Raw genomic sequence first — 22,326 nt, forward strand, 5'->3', positions numbered from 1 at the left:
GAAGAAGACCTAGTTGTAAAATGTGACTGTTTTGATATATGAAAATAACCTAGCACTCACAATTAGGCTATCACTGCTTCTCTTTAACCAGTAAAAAAGAGTTATGTTCTAAAAACTGAACTACTAAATGCTTTTTTTTTTTATATGTCGTCCAACTTCAAAAAAATATGGTCTTGTTTTAAATAAATAAAAAAATAGTATTAGGTTATTTTAAAAATGTAAATAAAGTAGAATTGTCAATTAAAAAAAAAGTAAGTTATACTAAGTAAAACACAGCCGCGAAGTTAGAAAACGAGTAGATCTGATGGTCCAGGTTGGCTTTTCAATGACATCAACCATAACGATACCTTCCACTCATAACACGCCACGTCACTACACCAGCTCGATCATCGGCCACGTCTGTTTCCATATTTTGTTTCTTATAACTCTTTATTTTTTTTTCTTCTCTTTTTCGAAAGATCGAGAGATCAGAGACCAAGTCACGAAACTATGTTCTTGTTCGATTGGTTCTATGGAATCCTAGCCTCTTTAGGGTTATGGCAAAAAGAAGCCAAAATCTTGTTTCTCGGACTCGATAATGCTGGCAAAACCACTTTACTTCACATGCTCAAAGACGAGGTTCGATTTCGATTTCAATTTTTTTTTTTTTTTTGGGTAGATCTATTTAGTCATGTCTTCGTTTCATCAATTTTAGGGTATTCATAGTGGCTTTTTGGGATTTTGTATTGATTGAGTTTGTGTCAAAATTTTAAGATCTGACTCTTTTTTTTTTTTTTTTTTTTTTTTTTGGTGGTGATATTAATATATAGAGATTAGTTCAGCATCAGCCGACGCAACATCCAACGTCTGAAGAACTTAGCATTGGCAAAATCAAGTTCAAGGCTTTTGATTTGGGTGGTCATCAGATTGCTCGTAGGGTTTGGAAAGATTACTATGCCAAGGTTCATTTACTATATTCTCTCTTTACTAATACTTTTTTCATATCGAACCGAGCTATGTTTTATCTGATGATTCTTGCTGGTATGCTAATTCAAAAGCTTAGATGGAAGTTTCTTTATTACATCACAATTCAAATTACACATGTGTTTGCCTTCAAGTCTTGATCTGAGAGTATAAATTAATGTTCTTTTCCTTTAGTTCTACACAGTTAGAAGTGATGTTATGGTTTAGACCTTTTGGCATGTATATCATCAGACTAGAGTTGTTTAAGATGAACCTAGAGCTGTGATATTCTCATATCAGTGATATATAACTATGGTGATGAGTTTTTGTAGAGCGAACTCCAAGTATGTTTTGTTCTCTGTGCTGATAGAAACTCTTTTTTTTTTTTTTTTTTTTTTTTGTTATGGTTGCATAAAGGTTGATGCTGTTGTTTACCTTGTGGATGCTTATGACAAAGAAAGATTTGCTGAGTCTAAAAGAGAGCTTGACGCTCTTCTCTCAGATGAAGCCCTTGCAACCGTTCCCTTTCTGATTCTTGGAAACAAGATTGATATCCCTTATGCAGCTTCTGAAGATGAATTGAGGTATCACTTGGGTCTCACTAACTTCACCACCGGCAAGGGAAAAGTTACACTTGGAGACTCTGGTGTTCGTCCACTCGAGGTCTTCATGTGCAGCATTGTCCGGAAAATGGGTTATGGCGAGGGATTCAAATGGCTCTCTCAGTACATCAACTAAGGACAGACAGAACATCATCAAGTCTTTTTTTTTTCTTCATATTTCAAACCAAACCCTGAGAAGATTTTCCGTACAATTTGTCTATTTCTTCAAGCTAAAAGATTTGTGATTGATGATGATATCACATCCTTCTCCTAGAAGTCTTGAACACTCTTTTGTTTTTTTTTTGTTGTTTCCTGTGTTAAACATAAGTTTGGTGGCTTGCATTTCCAAACTTATTTCATGTCTCTCTGGTCCACATTTTTGTCAACTGCTTATAATGTTTCATTGAACACTATTCCAAGTTAGATCACCAACTTTTTTGAACGTACGCTTTCACTTTATATTAACGTGTGTCCTACCTCACCCTAAATAATATCGATTCAGCAATCAATCTCAGTCTCCCGCTCTCTCTCTCTTTGTTTGCCATGAATGTTCGGACGGTGTTAAGATTATGTCTACTGTATGCAGTGTTGCTATTTGATAGTCAAAGATATTCAGGTGCAGTTTGGTCTTTCAGTCTCAAATTCTCTTTGTTAAGACACTCATTAAGTGAATTTGGTTTTCATTCTCTTGAGATTGTTGATGCAGTCAATGCGCAGGGTGGTGGTGTAATTGGAGGCGCAGGGATTTTGGTTCAGAGAGCCGCGTTCTGTTTTAACAATAACCTGGTAAGTGGTAGTATGATCAATGACAAAACCTCGTAAAAAGAAATCACTGTTTGACAATAGCTTTTTTCTCCATCTTTTTTTTTGCTGCAGCTCTACAGAGGGTGCAGTGAGGCGTTCAGACTAAACGCAGGAGGTGAATTCAAGGTTCCACCAGAGGAAACAGACAGGTTCTGCAACGGTCCTTGTTCCGCGGAGACAGAACTTGTACTTACATGCATCAATAGCGTCATGTCTGATTTTGTTTTTTACAATCGGGCTACCCCGAGAGATATCAGGAACACCCTCCGTGGTGGCTGCAGCTCATCTTTCACACGAGGTTTTTAACCATGAAATACCCCTAACTTAACATCCTACACATAACTATGAAACATGAACTTGACTTGAGTCTGGATATATAGGAAACTTCAATGTGGGAGACTATGCTCAGGGACTCTATTTTGGCAAGGCCGGTAAAAAGCTGCCTGGATTGTTCATTGGACTAGTTCTCGGGTTTGTACCGTTGATCCTGTAAATGATATTCTCCCTGTTAAGATCTCTTTTTTTGTTACTCTGAAACAAGATTTCTTTTGTTTTTTTAATTAAAGCAAATCATACATAGAGAAGCTACGGTTAAATGTATCTTTTCATTTTAGAGTTTGAACGAATATTTACACACTTGCTCCTTTCTTTTCAATGGCTTGTTAAATGACTGAAGCTGATGTTTGCATGGAATGGCACTTAGGCTTCTTCTTCTTCCACTTCGGGTTATCCATGTGGGAAACCTGCACAAAATTTATAGGATCATGTTAGATTCCATATCGCAAGCTTTACACACCAAAATGCCATTTTAATCACATATCATCCCAACAAAACTAACTCTTTAAGATATCATCAAACTCATATTTTGTAAGTAAGACATGAAACCTGATGATTTTGACTACGAAAATCGGCTTAAACTATCTGTTAAAAGATAAGGGCATTTATATGAGAGCTACTTACAATTTGAGATTTCCACTGGACTGTTTCCAAACTACTGTCATGTGGAGGATGATCGCGAACATGGCGAAATATGCGAATCAGCACCGCAGCATCAAGAGCAGCATACTCTAGCTGCACAATACACTTAATATCAGATTCGACAACTATGCTTTCACCCTCTCACTCATAACTCGGTCAAATTTTAGGCAGACACTAACTATATAACAAATGTGAACTGTGGTCCCTCATAATCATGACAACACATATATGAAAACATTCTTCAGTAGGTTTTTCTAGTGTCAGTCAGGTTCTAGCTAAACAGATAATGGATAAGATTATATACCTGATTCTGGGTCAAAGGCCTTTGTTCCCAGTCGCTATTGCGTCTTGTTTTGTTCAGAGACACCCCCAATATTTTCTGACACAAACAAAGAACAACAATGACAAGAATGTAATATTAAAGGATTCTGTGAACTAGGAGCTATATAACAAAAAGACAAAAGCTCACCTTTGTCAGTCCTGCTAAACCACCACATGTTTCTTTGAAAAGATTTTGAATATCTAACAACATGTCATAGCGCTTGAAACATTCCAGATCCCCATATGAAAGGGCCAACTGCTTGATGTCACATTGAAAACTATAACCTAAAGATAATTCATGATCACGGTGTTTGCTCAGTAAAAGAATTTATCTTTATAAAGTAGGCAAAAAGAGAAGAAGATAGACTTCACATATACCGAGCTTTAATATTCTATACGATTGCAAAATTTGGCCAAGGCAGTTGTCCAGAATTTCAGAGGCATCTTTGTAAAGCTTTATCAAGTCCAATATGAAAATTTTGCTATCAGTTCCAATTTGCATGATTGAAACCTGTTAAGAAGAAAAACAACGATAAGAATGTTACAGCATGTTAGGAATGGAAGTGACTGTAAAAGTAATTTACCTTGCTCGGTTTACTGCCTTTGATATAAATGGGTTTCCATTCACAGTCAATACCCACAACTCTACATCCTTGAAGAAAAGAAGTTGCTTTCCTCAACTCATTTACTTCATCAACCCAGACTACATCCTCCACAGCTAGATCGTTGAGACGCAGAAAGATTTTTTCAAGAAAACAAACCTCAGCCTCTGAACAACATAAAGAGTACCATTGTAAGCTTCTTACAGTTTTGAAACCACTAGGTGAGGTTCCGTGCAGCAATATATATATATACCTTGTGCTTTTGGCAGACCTTCAAGTGAATATCGATCACACAGTTCATCAACCTTCTCCAAGTACCCCGCTTCCATTGCCAAGTAGACCTATAAACTCAAAAAGCCACCAACACTTCAGTTAAACAGATGATTATACAAAACAAATGACCACTTCATGTTACAAATCTCCCTAGAAAATGAATATGTACAACAAGTGCTTACCAGATACTCAAGAAGCTGTCTATCACCTTTTGCCATATTCTCAGCAACATCCCAGCATGCTTTTTCTGCCAGATCCTTCAGTGCACTGCCAGGTAATCGAAAAGAAGATAATCTTTTAGTGTTAATTCTGCATATGTATTCTCCTCAGCTGACTTGCTGATTCTAGATAGACAAGATCCAAAACAGGTATAAAAGATAAAGCTGTCTAATGTTTACAATCAGAAGCAAAAGCGACTGCAACAACCTTTCTTTACACTTGTAACACAATTCCGGAAATTCATGCTGGAGATAGTTCTTCTTTATGACATTGTACGCCTGCTTCAACATATTCCTTGAACCATATTCTTGGACAAGAATGCATAAACTGGGCCTTCCCATGAAAGTAGCCCATTTCTCCGCAGCTTGAAAGTCTTTATCCTCAATCATTTGTTGAAGAAAGGTTTCTCCAGGGAAACGGAAAGAGAAATGCTCTAACAAAGACACAGCCGTCATGAAAGATTTCGACTTGATCAAGTCAGAAATGTATTGTTCCAGAAACGCACTTCCACAAGCAAAACCATGTCTATGCCAAACATCCGAGACAGAAAAGACTTCATCAATGCTGGATAAACCCACATCAAACACTTTAAGGGTATGCAACATCACCTTCTCATCATAACTTACAGAACCTCCAACTGTAGCAAGGAAGAACTGAGCAGCTAGTTTTCTCGCGGAAGACATATCATCTTCACTTGTTGGTGGTTCAGATACTGATTTAAAGAAACGACGAAGAGCTGATATAACCAAGTGACTAAACCCTTCACCATATACACCAAACATAGGAAGCACAATGAGACACTTAACAATGAAAGTAGCAGGTCCTGGTTTAGGTTTATTAGCAAGAACTTGATGAACTCGATACTGCAAAGCTTGGAACTTCTTAGTTGCCTTCAAACTTCCTGAAAACACACCCATTCATTTACTTAAACCGCACACAATTGGGGACTAATAAAAAGCAATACAGTCGAGCTAAGGACTTACCATATTTATAACATTCTTTGAGAAGATACAAGAACACAAGTGGAGATACATAAGTTAAATCTGAATAAGCATGTAAACACACTGTTCCTGCTTCAGCTTGTTCAGGATCCAAACCCATTTTGAAACCTCTCCTAGTAAAAAAAAAACTGATGTCAAAACAAAATAGTTACAATCTTTGACCAAATCAAGCAGTTAGAGATGATTTATGTAAAGAAAAAACGAAACTTTGAAATCAAAATTTCAGATTTTTTTAAGAAAAGAGTGAAGGGGTTATTATGAAAATCCAATTTTTCTAGAGTTGTTTGTTGTGATAAAGCGGTAACTATAAAACACACATAATTATATGGAACAAAGAAGATTGTATTGTATAAAAAGTTTCTCACCGGAGATTTGACTTACCGGCGAGGATGGCAGGAGGAACGAGGAAAGAGAGAGAGAGAGAGAGAGAAGTTGAAGAGTTGTTTAGAAGAGGACGGTATCTTTCCTCTAACGGCAAAATATCCGTCCGTTGACTCCGTTTATCTAGGTTTCAAATGTAAATTGATCTAATCTCTGAGGGTCTTTTTGTCTTTTGATGTATTTAACATGCCCACAAGGCCACAACTAAGTGTGTGGACCGAACCGGAATTTCGTTAATTCGGTCCGGTATTTTTGTTCTTTCAATGTGTATTTAATATGCCTTGGCAGCCTTCCGTTGATGTTGATATCCGTCACAATTAAAGATTTATAGCTCGGTAAAAAGGATGTCGAATCTTTCTTTATTAACTCGATGCTCGAGCACGATAATTCGGATTACAACGGTAGACAAATAAACGAGTAAAAGGAACGTGGGAAGACGAGCTTGAGGCTCGTCGGTTATGCTCTGGACGAGATACTTAGCTAATCACTTGCGGTTTTGATAGCGTTTAACTCCTCTTTTTTTGTGGATCCCTTTCTTAAGCGTCGTACGTTCGTATTTATACAAAGTCGTGTCGGTTTGTCACTTAAAAGGACCGAAGTACCCCTCTCTCCTTTTAAGTGATTATTTGGACCTTGGGAGATTCTTCCTGTACTGGGCCTTGTGTAGGAGGAGGGGAATCTACCCCTAACACCCTTGCTTAGAATACAGCTAAAAGCGTACGCGTGTGGACCGAACTAGAATTTCGTTAATTTTGTCCGGTGTTATTTCGGTTTCAGCATAAAATGATAGGATTGTTTTATTTTAATTCGGTGATAAGTTCGGTAATGAGAACTGATCCGTTTATCAGTTTTTTTAAAGAAATAATTTTCAAATTTTTTTTGGCCTAAATCGAAACCGAATGTACCAAAATCGTTTAAAATACATGTACTCAATAAAGAAAATATACCAAAGTTACTTGAATTTGGAACCCATAATTTTACATGAACCGAACCCATGTTTATTACTTTTGAACCGATGTTTGAATTTGGTTAACTTTCTTTTCTTCTATCGAACTTTTGAATTTGCAAACCAATCGAACGAGACTAAAGTTATTGATTGTCATCAGACCTTTAGTAAAAAAGCTAAGGACTGAATGTGAGTGTTATTGTTGATTATTTGATTGCATATTGATTGTAATAACAATGTAAAACTTATGAATAATAATGCAATTCACGAATGATGAAATTATCCAAAACAAAAGTATAAAAATATAACAAATGGTTCATTAAATAAGATAATGAGATATATGTTATTTAGTGAAGATGTTATGTACATTATTAATTTTACGATGTTGGCACTTGCAAAATCATTTCACTCACATATAGCGATGTCAAAATGGGTTAAAGTTAATGGGTTAATCCAAACCAATCCAACTCTTGGACCATTAGAAATTTGGGTATTAACGGATTAATGGGTTAAATGCGTTAATCTATATAATAATAACAATCTGAATAAATGTAAAGAACAATTACAAATTTTCTTTTTACCTTTTCATAAAATATTTTATTTTATATTTTTTGACATAAAACTTTTACGGTTATGTCTTTTTAGAAAGTTGCGCTTGTTGAATGTAGAGTTATGTCTCTTACAAACAGTTGTGTCTATTCAAATTTTTATATTTTTAGGAATCTATATATTTGTTATTTTTTTGATAATAGCAATCTGAATAAATACAAAGAATAGTTGCAAATTTTCGTTGTACCTTTTCATTATTTTATTTTGTATTTTTGGACAGAAAACTTATACGGTTATGTATTTTTTTAAAGGTGCTTCTGTTGAATGTAAAGTTGTGTCTCTTACAAACAGTTTTTTCAGTTCAAATGTACACATATTTATCTATATTTGTTCTTCTTTTGGATATTATCAAACTTTCTTTTCAACACAAATTTTTTCGTAATATGATGAATCGAAATAATTTGAAATTCAATTTTCAATGTCATTTTATACTCCCTAAATTACTTATCAACATACAAAATTTTAACATTGTGATCTTAAAATGACTTCTCATCAGTGTGAGAAATTTATTGCAATTTAGATTTACTTAATGAATCATTGTAATAATTTTTTTTTTGACAATAATCGTTGTAATATTTATTTATATTCAGTCTTTGAGTATAATTTTTCAAAAATTGTTAATTTTTATTTATTAAAATAGATTTATAGATTTTATTTTAATCGTTTAACTGAACCATTGCAACATTTGGCATGTTTAATATTTATAGATCACATCACTCCGATAAACTCTTAATAAATTATTATTATTTATTTTTTGATTACTAAAATATATTTAAATGGATTTTGCAACCTTTTAATTAAACCACGACAAATGTAGATTATTTGATGAATCATTAAAAAAATTTACTTATTTTATGAACCGTTGCAGCTTTTGGTAAATTTGATATGTATGGTTATGTCAATATTACTAAAATATATTTACATAATTTATTTTTGTCGTTTAATTAAATTTAATTTATTTGTCGAACCACTGTAACTTTTGGTTTGTTTTTTGTTGTTTCTATTTATAAATGTTTAACATTTTTTTTATAAGAGATCATATTTTTCATTACAACTTTTCTTTATGTTCTTTTCATTTAGTATTGTGTCTCTTTACCATACTTTATGTTTTCTATTTTTATTATATATATATTTTTTTCTCATCATCTGTCTGTCTCATATAGTTGTACATTTTACTAAAAGTTCCCATAGTACATTTTTGATAACTATCAAGTACTCTTTATTAATTTATTTTTAATGATAAAGATGTAAAAAAATCTGAAAGGTTAAATTATTTTATTAAATTTTACTACGGGTTACATTTTATTTTAAGTCTTCTTCATGTACAATTTCACTAAGATATTCATATATCTACCACTCATGTCCTTCCAAATCTATTTATTTCTTTAAAACAAAAGGTTAACAATTTTTATTTAAACATGTTAAGTTCTCAATGAATTCAAAATTTAACAACCAATAATTTTCAAGTACTCAAAATTGTTTTTAGACATACATTATTTATAGGTGAAAAAGTTCCTATAATTTAATAAAATATATATATATATATATATATAATATTTTGAAAATAAAATTTAATCAGTTTCTTAGAAAATGATTTACATTTTCACATCTCTTTCTTATACTTATTTGATATATACATTTATTTACTTATTAACATTTTAAAAACCTAAAAATAATTTAAAGGGTCACATTTTCCTGTGGTTATTATAACCATTTTTCATGTAGCTTGTCACTTATGTAATTGCAATCTTATTCATGTTTAAGTTACTAAAAACACCGTTTTCATTATTTAGATTAATATATTAATTATTAAAATATATTAAAAGAAATGATTCTAACCTGTTTAATTGAAAGATCCCCAAACAAAAAATTCCCGATTATTTCTATGCTAGGATTCTTTGCGGTGAGGCCCCTTCGTCTTTGTTAGTCAGACAATCAAGCTCTGTGAACTATGCCACTATGTCACGGTTTAAGACTTTAAGCGCTACATCGTGATCAGTCGAACCAAAATACCAATCAAATTAAAAGTAAACCAAAAATATTGAGCGTTCAGGTTTTTTTTTTAAAAAAAACTTTTGACAAAAGAATGAACTTATACCATACTAGGTTATGAGCCCCCGCGATATCACTTTAATAAAATATTTATTGCAAAATTACACATATTTACACATATTTCACTCAATGAACTAAAACAAAATTACAAGTTAAATATGAAATTGAAGGATAAAAATCTTTACGATCAAATAAACTGATTTATGCTATAAACATATGATAGGTAGTTGCATTTTAAAAAAAAATATTTTATGTACTTAAATCATCATATTTTGTTTTAGTTGGTTTCCCTTCAATAAGTTGTTTCGACATTGTATGATAGAAAAAACAGAAAACTTGTATAAAACTTAACCACTTACCAAAAATATAGTTTATTTTAGTTCCATTTTCAATTTTAATATTATGTAAATATAAGTGCTGCATTTATACATTTGAACATCTTATATTCTTATGTGTATTCCCACATAATTATATAGTTCAACATATATATATATATATATATATATATATATATATAGATGTAATTTTTTTTATGTCATATGACATCACCTTATGAAGAAAGAGTTAATTGAAAAAATGTAATAGATATTAATTAGATAAATTTTAACTCAATATTTTGTTTTTAGATTTATTTTATTTATCACTTTATGTTGTTGTTGTTTAAATAACAATCTGAAATCATTGTATATGACACTATATATTTTCAAAATAATTGTATGAAAAATTTACAAAGATATTAAAACTATTAATTGAGGAACACTCTTAAAATGACATGATGGTGCGAATAAATGCCAATAACAGTTGTGTCTTTTTGTAGCTTATTTCATTTTATTTTTTTGTAAATTTTTTTTCTACGGTTGCTTCTGTTTAGAAAGTTGCGTATGTTCATTGTAAAGATGTGTATTTTACAAACAGTTGTGTCTATTCAAACTTACACATTTTTTTAAATCTATAGATATGGTGATGCCATATGTTATCATATGGTAATAAACATAAGAATATATATGTTCAACTATATATATGGTGATGCCATATGTTATATATGTTCAACTATATAATTATGTGGTAATAAACATAAGAATATATATATATATATATATATATGTGTATAAATGTTTGCAACTACTGTTTATATAATATTGAATTAGAAAAAAGAACTAAATAAAATATGTGAATTTGAGTACATTACATATTATTTAAAAAATGTAACTACCTATCTTGTGTTTATAACATTAAACATTATTTATTTAATTGTAAAGGTTTGTATCCCTCAATTGCATATTTTAAATATAATTTTGTTCAAAATAATTAAGTGAAATATGTGTAAACATCAATGACAAAATCTATAAATATTCTAGTCAAAGGGTAACACATTAATTAAATGAACAGAAAACTCTTTGAGAACGACACATCAACATGAAGTTTCTGTTAATCACACGTGAAAGTAAAGTTATTTTTTAAGAATATTTCTCGATCAATATATAAATAATTTTCAAAAAATTGTATTTTTAAATTAATTACTAAATAACTTAATAAATATCTATAATTAAATAAAAAATTTAATAAATTTTTATTAAAATGAGTTCCCCCACCCGCGTAGGGAATCAATACCTAGTGAGTTTAATAAGTTAGGTAGAAATGGTTTGGGTGAAAATGGTTTAGTGGAATTAAACAATATAAATCAAATATATAAGCCACATATATCCGAATCAAATGTCTAACCGATTTTATAAACAGAAACAAACCTAATCTTATTAGGTCTCTGATCACATCAATCTCTCTTAGCCCAAACTTTTCCGCACCAAAACTGTGAGACCGGGATTTTGGCAGAGAAAATACGGAATAATTTTTTTGGCCGGACAACATGATTCAATAATTTTCTAGTCAAAAATATGATTTTTACAATTTTTTGCCAAAAAGTGATTCCATAATTTTCCGTCAAAAATGAGATTATGTAATTTTCTGCCAAAAATGTGATTTTTTATATATTTTCCGCCAAAAAAACAGGAGTCCGCAATTTCTCACCAATAATACATTTTTAAAATTTTCGTGCCAAAAACTTAATATCACAACTTTCTCTCTAGAGCAACTCATGATATATTGATAATATACAATAATAATAATTCATTATTTTATTATTCTGGGTAAACTTATTTAATCTTTAAAACCATCAAACAATTGGGTTGATGGACCTTCCAATTGGCTCATATGAGCTGATCTTTTTGTTATCAAATAAAAAATTGGGTTGATGGATTGACTCAAACTATTTAACAAATGAATTGGATTAACTCACAAACCATCTAAGTCTAAAGTCATTGGATTATTGATTGGTAGGTTTCCCCACTTTGACACCCCTACTCACAAGACTCAGTTAACCTAGTTAAACCTCATTAGTGTGAAGACATTCATGCATGCAAGTGAACCTATAGAAATAATCTCCCTTGTTGATTAATTCATTAGCCCAATCTTCTGTTTGAATCCAGACTATTGAAATAATACCCGGTGTTGATTAATTTGTTTTATATATCAACAACAAAAAAATTACCAAATGACTCTAATTGTAATTATTAGTTGAATTTGAATGTAGAAATTTTAAATACTAAGCAGTTCAGCTTAAGTACTAATCACTAACTTAATCTTAAGTATTAATCACTAACTTAATCTTAATCAACTAACTTAATCCTAATTAACTAAGTTTAATCCTAATTAATTTAACTTAAACATGATTAACTAACTTAACCTTAATTAACTAACTTAATCATACTCAACTAACTTAATCCTACTTAACTAGCTTAATCCTAAACTAATCAAGTAATTAATACTAACCTCAGTTAAATAATTAAATAAACAAAAATTAAACTAGTGTATTCACGTGCTACTTCCACGCGTTCGGGAACTCACCTAAATTTTTCCGGCGCTTCGCAGCTCTCCGCGCGCTCTTCCTAAACTCTAAGGTTTTCTAATAGGCTTTCGGGTATGAGGAACAAATGGGGCGAAAGGGGATGTTTATATAGCCTTCCAAGGTCGGTTTAACAAAGAAGGAGGTGGCATTGGGCGGCCCTTGGTGCAACACATGGCGGACATCCTTCGCGGCTCTGGTGGTGACACATGGCGAACAGATAGGGTTGACTTCAGTGGATAAGCTTCACGGCCATGGGGATAAGGATGAAGGCTGATCGGATAAGAATCACCTTGGGAATATCCTGGTTGTCCATTCCCTTCAACTGGCGCCCTTGCATCTCGACCGTCAGTCCATTAGCATATCGGTACGACCATGTACAACCGCCGGGTACCGAACTGGTGGGTGATACATAAGGTTACCTGCCCGCGTGCCACCTTAGAAAAATGATACATACAAGACCAATCCTTCCCTCGTGCAAATTACCCATGGCAACCTGCATCGACAGGTGATACAACTATCCGCGTTACCGCTAGTCATCATGTGCTGGCCATTGCCACCATTGTCCGGGCTACTAATAAAAATCTGCGTTAACTAGTACTACTATCGTCTGGATCACCGATAGTGATATGATCCCGGACCACGGACGGAGCAAGCCCATCGGAACGGATCGGAAGTAAGGTTCAGTTGTGACGTGAACGGCGTACGGATGGAAATAACACTAAGGAACGATAAAGATGGATGGTAAGAGGTTCACGAGGAGATGCTCGACTCGTTAGACTCTCGGTTAGATGGGGGTAGAAGTGGGGCGAAGTAGCGACACACGAGGGATGGCTCTCCTTGTGATACAGCTGAACTAGAAGATTACGAACCCGGTTCGTGAAGCTTATAGGGTTTCGTTTCAATCACTGAAAACAAGAGGAAAAGATAACTTTGCTCTTTATTATTGATAGTCTACCTTTACATGATGAGGTCTAGGCCATTTATATAGGGTGGCTTACATAAGGGAGCTCTCAAACCCTAAACACGTGGGTAAAACTAAAACGCAACGTCCAGGAAAAAATTAAAAAGGCAACGGTCATAAGCGAATTTAAACTAAAGATAGGATGGCCACGTGGCCGAAATGGTCCTTGGCCATGGCCATGCACTAGGGATTATAGCCTCATTAAAACCCCCTTGGTAAACCCATTGGGACAAACCCAAGGTGGGAAAAGAGTACTACTTTCCCTAATGACTTGGAGGTCTTCACCCTTGTGTGATGGTGAAGACCGTGATAAGAGCCTCGGTTGGCTATCCGTCGGGTCGGTTGGATCCGTGATCGAGCGTCTCTTGTTCTTGGACAAAAGCTTGGAAAAAGATGAGGCACTTCTTCCTTGCGGTCCTTGCTGCTGTTCGGCTCCTTGTTGTAACTTCGGGCATCAAGTTTGGTGCTTGGGTCGATGGCCGTCTGGTTCCGGTAGTAGACGCGTCCTTGATCCCATGTACGCTCCTGTCCTCGTCCATGTCCGTGTGCTGTCCGTCGTCCCGGGTTCAATCAGATAGTGACCCGCGTTAGCTGAAAGGACCTGACCCGTTTTTTTAATTAATAAATAATAAATACACTACAGCTAGTGGTCTTATACCCACTAGCCACCTAACCTCAAACACAACCAACAGCGGAAATAACAGATACCAATATCCAATAAATAATAACTAATAACCAAAATTCCAAATCATAAACTAGTGATCCAAACAGCATAAACCAGAAAACCAGCAATCCTAAACAACATTCTAGGACTCAACTCTAGCAAACTATCAGAAGCCAGACAACCAAGCGAACCACTAGAACATCCTCCTCTTCATTGCCTTGATTCCACGATCACACTTTGCCTTTATCTTTGCCAAGAAGATTCTGAACCTTAATCACGCAGGAAAACACTTCTAGAAGCCTCCTACAACGCCCTAAGCCTCAGATCTCACCAGAAAAAGCCACTAATCCACATAAATCTCCAAGAACACCAAGAACACTCTTCTATCTTCTCTTTTCTCTCAAAAACGGCCAAAATCGTCTAATGAGACAAAAGAAACGACTTAAGGGGTTTTCCCCTTTCCTCTTTGCCCAAAACGCAGCGTTTAACTTAAGTCAAAACGCAGGAAATTGACCTGCATCGACCGATGCTCCTCCAGCATCGATCGATGCACATCCCAAACCAGGATTCCAGTTCGCGGATGTTACATTAGCTGGTACCGCCACTATCCGGATTGCCTAAAGCAACCTATGTCCGCCGGTACTACCATTGCCAACCATCGCCTTAACCCGTACCATCCTATCTTAGTCCACTTTCTTTGATTCCTCCTAATCTCCCTAGACCAGCTAAGGCTTCCTAGATAAGACTAGTCCTAAGATCTTACCTATGGGTTCCTCACCCAACTTAGGGACATTGCTAATAGCCTGACTTTCCATACCATTTTTCCCATTTGACGGAGAATGAATCTTGATATGGCATTTTATTCTCGGTCCTTAGGTGTGCCTCAGCTCTCCCTTGTATTGGCCCTTTGAATGTCCGAGCCTAAATTGTCCTTCCTTGACGGAATAATGGGCTTTAGTTGACCGGTCGTAGCAAAGATTGTTCCGTCCGGGCCTTAGTCATGGTGAGGGCTATTACACTCACCCTACTCTGGCAATGGCAACACTGGCATAGTAGTCAGCATTTTTTTCAGGCTTGTGAATCCCTCCTCACCCTCATGTAATCAAACAAAAGGAACATCCTTCCCTGTCAACTAAGTTATCGGTCGTGCCTTACTCGCAAACCCCTTCACAAATCTCTTGTAGTAACCTGCCAAATCAAGGAAATTCTTGATCTCTGTGGCATTCTGTGATCTAGGTCAATCCCTGATGATCTGAATTTTCTCTAAATCTACACAAACTCCCTCTACAGAAACAATGTGACCTAAAATTTTCATTTCCCTCTGCTAGAAACTACACTTGCTCAACTTGGCAAACAACTTCTGTTCCCGCAATGATACAACCATTTATAATTTATAAAGTTGAAATTGTAAATGAATTTCAATAGGTTACGTAAATAAGTAAAATAACTATGATTTTCTTTTTGTATACAAAATACACGCCTAGTGAGACTACCTCTCTCCATACAAAATTAAATTATCTAATGGATCTCTCTAACCTTTGGAATTCGTACGGAGGATTCATACAACCCTATTGATAGTTTCGTTGTTCATGTAATCTGTTCTTAATAACTTAGATTTATTTGGCTCTCAAAACCAAAATATAGATCCAAATTTCACCCCTGAAAACTTTTCATGGGCCTAATTTAATAAGTTATCCTACAATTTCTTTTTGGCTAACTTTCTAAGGAAATAGAAGTTAATCTTAGATTGGGCTTTCCATGGGCCTTAATTTAAAATGGCTTCCACACCATCAACAATAATCTAACGAACACGTGACATGTAATATCACAAAATATCGTAAAGATTAAAAATATTCCTTATATATTTGACAGAGAAACACTCTCACAACAAAAAGAGACGTGTTGTATTGTGCTGATAGAGTTCCTATATCTTTCTAATAAATGCTTTTACTTTTTAGTTATTCACACAAATATGCTACTTTAATATTATGAGCCAATGTTTTTTATTAATTTTTAAAAATGAAAGATTTAATCAACAATTAAATCCAAAAATATATTTAATTATCATTTTTATAACACATTTACTTATTAAAAGTAAATTACATTTCACAGGAAAAACATTATTCATTTATTTATCACTTTTATCATTTTTCTCATTGTATTTTTAAAGTTAGGATTAGTTTAATTAAATCTATTAATTTAAAATTATTGTTTTATCTATTTAATGGTATAGTGATATTGATAATAATGTGAAACATAAAATATGTGATTTTGATTTTTAGAGAGACAAAAAGACATTAAAACTTTCTACACCAGCTTATAATTATTTCAAGTTCAAATATTTTACGGAAAAATAAACGAAAATTACTTACTTATATATTTTAAAAATGTATTTTACAGAAAATAAACGTGAGTTTAAATAAACTAAAAAGAACTTCACTTACATATTTTATTTTATATAAACAAATAATATTTTATTTAAATTAATTTATACTGCATATAGTCCGAATTGATACCTAAATAAAAAAAAATTAGAAAAAAATATCAAACCCTCTCTCGAAGTTTCCTTCTCTAACTTCCATCTCTCTCCTACGAAGATATTTTCTTTTTGGTGTTTGTTGGTTTCATTCCATTCTCTTCTCCATCCACAAAAAAAAAGAGCTATTGCTTCTTCAACTCTCAGATTTTTCCGATGCTTCGACAGTGAAATTGACTTAAACTAAAGAGAGTTACATAACAGAACAACCTTCCAAAACGTATCAGCCACGGAGACGGAGACGGAGGAGCTAGCGGTTTTCGGAAAATGGCGTCAGAAGGTGGAGGAGGATCGAACATCAGATCTAGCTACTACAACGTTCTCGGGATTCGTAGAGACGCCTCCGTTTCCGATATCCGTACTGCTTACCGTAAGCTAGCCATGGTACTTCTACTTTTTATATGAATCATCTGAGAATTACCCTTTTTTTGGTTACTAATCTGTGATCTGAAAATATTTTTTTGGGAAATTTTGGTGAAGAAATGGCATCCGGACAGATACGTTCGGAATCCTGGCGTCGTCGGAGAAGCTAAACGTCGGTTTCAACAAATACAGGAAGCCTATTCTGGTAATTTCACGTTTTTTTCTTTCAAAAAATATCTTCTTAACGTCCGTTAATTCTTTATCGTTATCTTTATTTGCGTCGCTTGTTAACGTCCGTCTCAAGTAACAGCACTACCCATTTTTTTTTTTTTTTTTTTTTTAAATTAGTTCTGAACGATGAGAATAAGAGGTCAATGTACGATGCTGGCTTACGATCCTCATGAAGATGATGACGATGTTCGTACTCTGCTCTTTGATTCTGCTTTAGGGAAAAAAAATTGAAAACGACGTCGTTTTCTCTTTCTTATGTTTGACCCTAATAAATGGTGTTGTGTGATTTAGGATTTCTGCGATTTCATGCAAGAGATGATCTCAATGATGAACAATGTCAAAAAAGACGAGGTATGCCCCAGTTCTTTCCCGGTTTGAATTCCCGGTTCATGATACTTTAGCTGATCATTTAGAATTAGTGTATGACCACACCCGGTTTAACAGCTCTGACTATTGGTTTAGACATAGAATGTTTCGTCAGTTTGTATCATATGCGATTTAGGTTTGGTTAGATGTCCTAGACCGGTTAGATTCTTTGGTATATTCAGTTTTGGCGGCTCGAATAACTGAAGAAAGTTTTTGTCAGCAATAACCAATCGTAGGCTGGTTTTGAAAATTTAAAAGATTTGTATTAGAGAGTTTCTCTGTTTCACTAATTTGGTTTAATAAGTACAATGTGTAAACCAACATTAACCAAAAAATTAAGTTAGACCAAGGAAATAAACTTCTGGTTCGGTTTTGATGATGAGTAGGGAGAGAGCTTAGAGGACTTGCAACGGATATGGTTGGTGGAGATGGCGTGAGCTTTGACTGTAACAACAATCCAAGGGGCAGCAAAAGACAACGTGTCAATATCTCGAGGAGTAGTACTGCTGCGATGCGTTAACGCTTACTTCTTCTGTGTGTTGTGTTGTGTGTATCGTGTTGTATCAAAATTTCAATTCCATTTTCAATTGTCTAAGACCCCAATGCCCATATAATAAAAATATCTCAAGAACTAGTTAGAATCTTTTGAACTTCTTTTTTTGACGCGTGTCGGTGTTGGTGAAGTAGCCTTTGCTTCCCACATGGTGATGTGTCTCTCTTGATTTGGTTAGGATCACATTAAATATTCCAAAAATTAAATTAAACCGGGTGGAGCCAAATTAAATCCCGGTACAAATTTCTCTCAAGACTCGAGAGAGAGACCTAATCAGCTGAAGATGATGAGATCGTTTGCGATTGCGACGGCGGCGGCGAAGAGATTTGGTCACGGGAGTCTTCCTGAGAAAGGTAAAACTGGAAATTCTCCTCCTTCGTTTAGCCATTGCAGTTTGGGTTCTTGTTACTGGATAGTACGAGCTTTTTCTAGCGTCAGTAATGGTTACAGAGAGAAACTGAGAAATGGGGTGAGTGATATGAAGTTAGACGAAGCAATAGGTTTGTTTAGTGAGATGGTACAGTCTCGTAAACGCGCTTCCATATTTGATTTCAGTAGATTGTTGAGTGCTATCGCTAAGATGAAGAAGTATGATGTTGTCATCTCTCTGGGCGAGCAAATGCAAAAACTGGGAATTTCACATAATCACTACACTTACAATATTCTGATTAACTGTTTTTGCCGAAGCTCTCAAATCTCTCTTGCTTTAGCTATTCTTGGCAAGATGATGAAACTGGGATATGAGCCCGATTTCGTCACGCTTGCTTCAATCCTCAATGGGTTCTGTCACGGTAAAAAGATTTCAGAGGCTCTAGCTTTGGTCGATCAAATGGTTGAAATGGGATATAAACTTGATACATGGATATATAACCCTCTAATCCATGGTCTTTTTCGTGACAACAAAGCCTCGGAAGCAGTGGCTTTAGTTGAAAGAATGGTTGCAAATGGCTGTCAACCAAATCTTGTTACTTATGGTGCGGTTGTGAATGGAGTATGTAAGAGAGGTGATATTGATTTGGCTTTAAGTATTCTCAAGAAGATGGAAGCTGCGAAAATAGAGGCCAATGTTGTTATCTACAACACAGTCATTGATGGTCTTTGCAAATACAGAGAAGTTGACGATGCTGTTGAGCTGTTCAATGAAATGGAGAACAAAGGAATCAAACCAGATGTTTTCACTTATAACTCACTCATAAGTTGCCTTTGTAATTACGGAAGATGGAGTTATGCCTCTCGACTACTAAGTGATATGATCCAGAAGAAAATCAACCCCGATGTAGTCACTTTTAATGCATTGATCGATGCATATGTGAAAGAGGGGAAGCTTTTAGAGGCTGAAAAATTGTATGAGGAGATGATTCAAAGGTCAATAGATCCTGATAATGTCACGTACAGTTCATTGATCAATGGGTTTTGTATGCATGATCGTCTAGAGGAGGCTAAGAAAATGTTTGAGTTCATGGTTAGCAAGGACTTTCTCCCAGATGTAGTGACTTATAGTACGCTTATAAAAGGATTTTGCAAGTGTAATAGGGTAGAGGACGGTATGGAGCTCTTCCGTGAGATGTCTGAAAGAGGGTTGAATGGCGACGCTGTCACTTACAACACTCTTATCCAAGGGTTTTTTCAAGCTAGAGATTGTGATAATGCCCAAAAAGTATACGAAGAGATGGAATCTGATGGTGTGCCTCCCGATACTATGACGTACAACATTTTGTTAGATGGACTTTGTAACAACGGGAAGCTAGAGAAAGCAATGGTGGTATTCCAGGATCTGCAAAAGAGTGAAATGGAACTTGATATTGTCAGATATAATATTATGATTGAAGGGATGTGCAAAGCTGGGAAGGTGGAAGATGGGTGGACTTTGTTTTGTAGCCTCAGCTTTAAAGGAGGGAAGCCTGATGTTATAACCTACAATACTATGATCTCAGGATTTTGTGGAAAAGGCTTAATGCAAGAAGCAAATGCCTTGTTCAAAAAAATGAAAGAAGACAGGATTCTCCCAGATGATTGTACGTATAATACGCTGATCAGGGCACAACTTAGAAATGGTGACAAAGCTACATCAGCAGAACTCATCAAAGAAATGAGGAGTTGCAGATTTGTTGGGGATGCTTCAACATTTAGTTTGATCACTGATATGTTGTATGATGGGAGATTGGACAAAAGCTTTCTAGACATGCTTTCTTAAACCATCCTTGAGGTGAATAACCCTTTTATGTTGATTTACTAGTGATTACTTTGCAATGCAGTCCTTACATGTTCATGAATATGTTTTTTAGTTCATAGGAAATCAAATGATGGTAACATTTTGTTTAACTTTGTTATAAATATATAGGTGATATGTTTACACTGAGGATCTTATATCACGAGGCCAGAAGCTTCTTAGAATATTCATGACGTTGCTGGATATGGAGGAGCTCATGAGGTTGACTTCATGAAACTGGATTGTAAAGATCTACCTTTCTCCTAAAGAAAAAGTGGAAGGCTCAAACAAATGCTCAGCAAAGGTCAGTAGCAAGCCTGACCGGTTGCTTTAAACAATTAGAGTGCATCATTCAAGCTGTTGTTTTTTTGGATTCTTAGTGATAAAATGTGGCAACCTTTGCATTTGCAACTTTAGCTGAGTCAGTTAGGTAGATAGCTACCATAAAAGAATCTGTGAATTCGTGGAAGGATCCTTGGTTCTTTGATTCAGACTTTTGCTGTTTTCTTTGTTGAAACAATGGATTTGTCTGTTGACAATTCAAAAACGTCCTTTGCTGAGATGATGCGAATAAAAATGTTTTTGAGGATCTTATGAAAGCTCTGATGAAAACATGGTGTGTGTTAGATACTAAGATTAGTGTGCAGGATGAGATGAAATGTCTTCTTTTTGGTATTGGACTATTGGTTCTTGATCCCGTTCAGTTCGGACTAATCTCATTGCTTCATATTGTGTTTTCCTATGATTATTTCTATTCTTAGACTCACTCTTTTGAGACTCAATATCCATAAAACCTCTAGTAAACCTCTAGTTAACACGAGCCTTTTGAATTATACCAATTTTTTCTTCTTATACGGATAGTGACACTGGATTATAATACCAAACAGTACCAGAGAACACAGAGTGAACCAGTGGGTTATTGAAATAATTAGATTCAGAGAATTTCTGTTTTAGTCTGAATTTTTCTTATTTTTTGTCTCCCCTTTTCTCATTGTGTGGGTCATCTTTAGTTTGAAAAAACTGTATTTAATTTGTGGAATCTTGCGACTCATAAACTTCTGCTGATGAGCCAACCATTTCTGAGCTTGATCACACACTTTTATCCACAATATTGCTTTCCTTCTATTGAATAGCATATTTTGACTTCGTTTGTTGACAAATCTCTAGTTTGTTGTTTTTCTTGCAGTGATGTTCCCATGGCGCAAACCATTGTACATAACTACTTATGAGCAATTTGTTGCATTCTTCACTGAAATTCACAGTTAAAGTACTGGAACTGGACAGTACTTGTATGATCCGCGGCCAGATCTCCAAGTTCAGGGACCAAAACTCTAAAGGAAAGCTGACTTCATTGGTTTCTTTCAGTTGTTCGTTGCTACAAGTCCAGATTTGGATCTGAATTAAGTGTGAGATCAAGGATTTGTCTGAAATCTCTGATGAAACATGGGGTTGTTAACTTATAGTTAAATTAGTGTGAAATGTGTAATTTTTGTCTGATTATTTATCTGGTTCGGTTCTGGTGACCAAAATGGGTTTATATTGTTTTCTTTTCATATTTACAATCAGACATGTTTCTCTCATGATTTTTTTTTTTTTTTGTCAAAATCTCATTATTTGGTTTATGAATTATGATCTCATCAAAAATTCCAAAATTGTTCATACATGAATGTTGAACATCAAGTTTTGTTCATGTGGGGTTTTTGGACTTGGGATATGACATGCTAACTTGGGCCAGACACAACCTACTAATGGAGAATGATCTTTGTCTTTCCAACTTCTTGTATCTTTTTTCTGTGAAGGAAAACAAAAGC

General features: G+C 34.7%; 4 protein-coding genes and 1 pseudogene across 9 annotated transcripts; 4 read left to right on the forward strand and 1 right to left on the reverse strand.

Moving 5' to 3' along the window:
* Positions 1-293: 293 nt before the first annotated feature.
* Positions 294-1,986, forward strand: LOC104758962 (small COPII coat GTPase SAR1B). Its single transcript, XM_010481937.3, has 3 exons — positions 294-618; positions 810-941; positions 1,360-1,986. The coding sequence occupies exons 1-3, from the start codon at positions 490-492 to the stop codon at positions 1,678-1,680; spliced, it is 582 nt and encodes a 193-aa protein (XP_010480239.2). The 5' UTR covers positions 294-489; the 3' UTR covers positions 1,681-1,986.
* Positions 1,360-2,984, forward strand: LOC104758960 (uncharacterized). The gene is made up of 4 exons (XM_010481932.3): positions 1,360-2,160; positions 2,251-2,330; positions 2,421-2,646; positions 2,729-2,984. The coding sequence occupies exons 1-4, from the start codon at positions 2,088-2,090 to the stop codon at positions 2,839-2,841; spliced, it is 492 nt and encodes a 163-aa protein (XP_010480234.1). The 5' UTR covers positions 1,360-2,087; the 3' UTR covers positions 2,842-2,984.
* LOC104758961 (uncharacterized) lies at positions 1,802-6,251 on the reverse strand. 4 transcript variants are annotated; one of them, XM_010481934.3, is made up of 12 exons: positions 6,124-6,251; positions 5,725-5,855; positions 4,949-5,642; positions 4,705-4,789; positions 4,503-4,590; positions 4,232-4,416; positions 4,026-4,158; positions 3,796-3,932; positions 3,631-3,705; positions 3,309-3,419; positions 2,986-3,091; positions 1,802-2,835 (listed from the first exon to the last, which is right to left on the reverse strand). In XM_010481934.3, exons 2-11 carry the CDS (start codon positions 5,840-5,842, stop codon positions 3,011-3,013), a joined length of 1,707 nt encoding a protein of 568 aa, XP_010480236.1. In that variant the 5' UTR covers positions 5,843-5,855; positions 6,124-6,251; the 3' UTR covers positions 1,802-2,835; positions 2,986-3,010. The 4 variants fall into 4 exon arrangements, with proteins under 4 accessions (XP_010480236.1, XP_087347655.1, XP_010480235.1 ...); XM_087491529.1 differs by having other exon boundaries at positions 6,108-6,217; XM_010481933.2 differs by lacking the exon at positions 1,802-2,835 and having other exon boundaries at positions 2,928-3,091.
* Positions 6,252-16,867: 10,616 nt separating this feature from the next.
* Positions 16,868-18,396, forward strand: LOC104758956 (uncharacterized; annotated as a pseudogene). Its single transcript, XR_015583915.1, has 5 exons — positions 16,868-17,177; positions 17,274-17,361; positions 17,505-17,573; positions 17,679-17,738; positions 18,140-18,396. The product of XR_015583915.1 is annotated as an uncharacterized LOC104758956 (transcript).
* On the forward strand, positions 18,288-22,159 carry LOC104758957 (uncharacterized). Of its 2 annotated transcripts, XM_087490542.1 has the most exons (4): positions 18,526-18,659; positions 18,865-20,512; positions 20,648-20,819; positions 21,702-22,159. In XM_087490542.1, exon 2 carries the CDS (start codon positions 18,887-18,889, stop codon positions 20,498-20,500), a length of 1,614 nt encoding a protein of 537 aa, XP_087346668.1. In that variant the 5' UTR covers positions 18,526-18,659; positions 18,865-18,886; the 3' UTR covers positions 20,501-20,512; positions 20,648-20,819; positions 21,702-22,159. The 2 variants fall into 2 exon arrangements, with proteins under 2 accessions (XP_019095122.2, XP_087346668.1); XM_019239577.2 differs by having other exon boundaries at positions 18,288-20,512.
* The last annotated feature ends 167 nt before the right edge of the window (positions 22,160-22,326 follow it).

This window comes from Camelina sativa, chromosome 16 (assembly GCF_030686135.1).
Source record: "Camelina sativa cultivar CO46 ecotype springtype chromosome 16, ASM3068613v1".
Classification (NCBI taxonomy): Eukaryota; Viridiplantae; Streptophyta; class Magnoliopsida; order Brassicales; family Brassicaceae; genus Camelina; species Camelina sativa.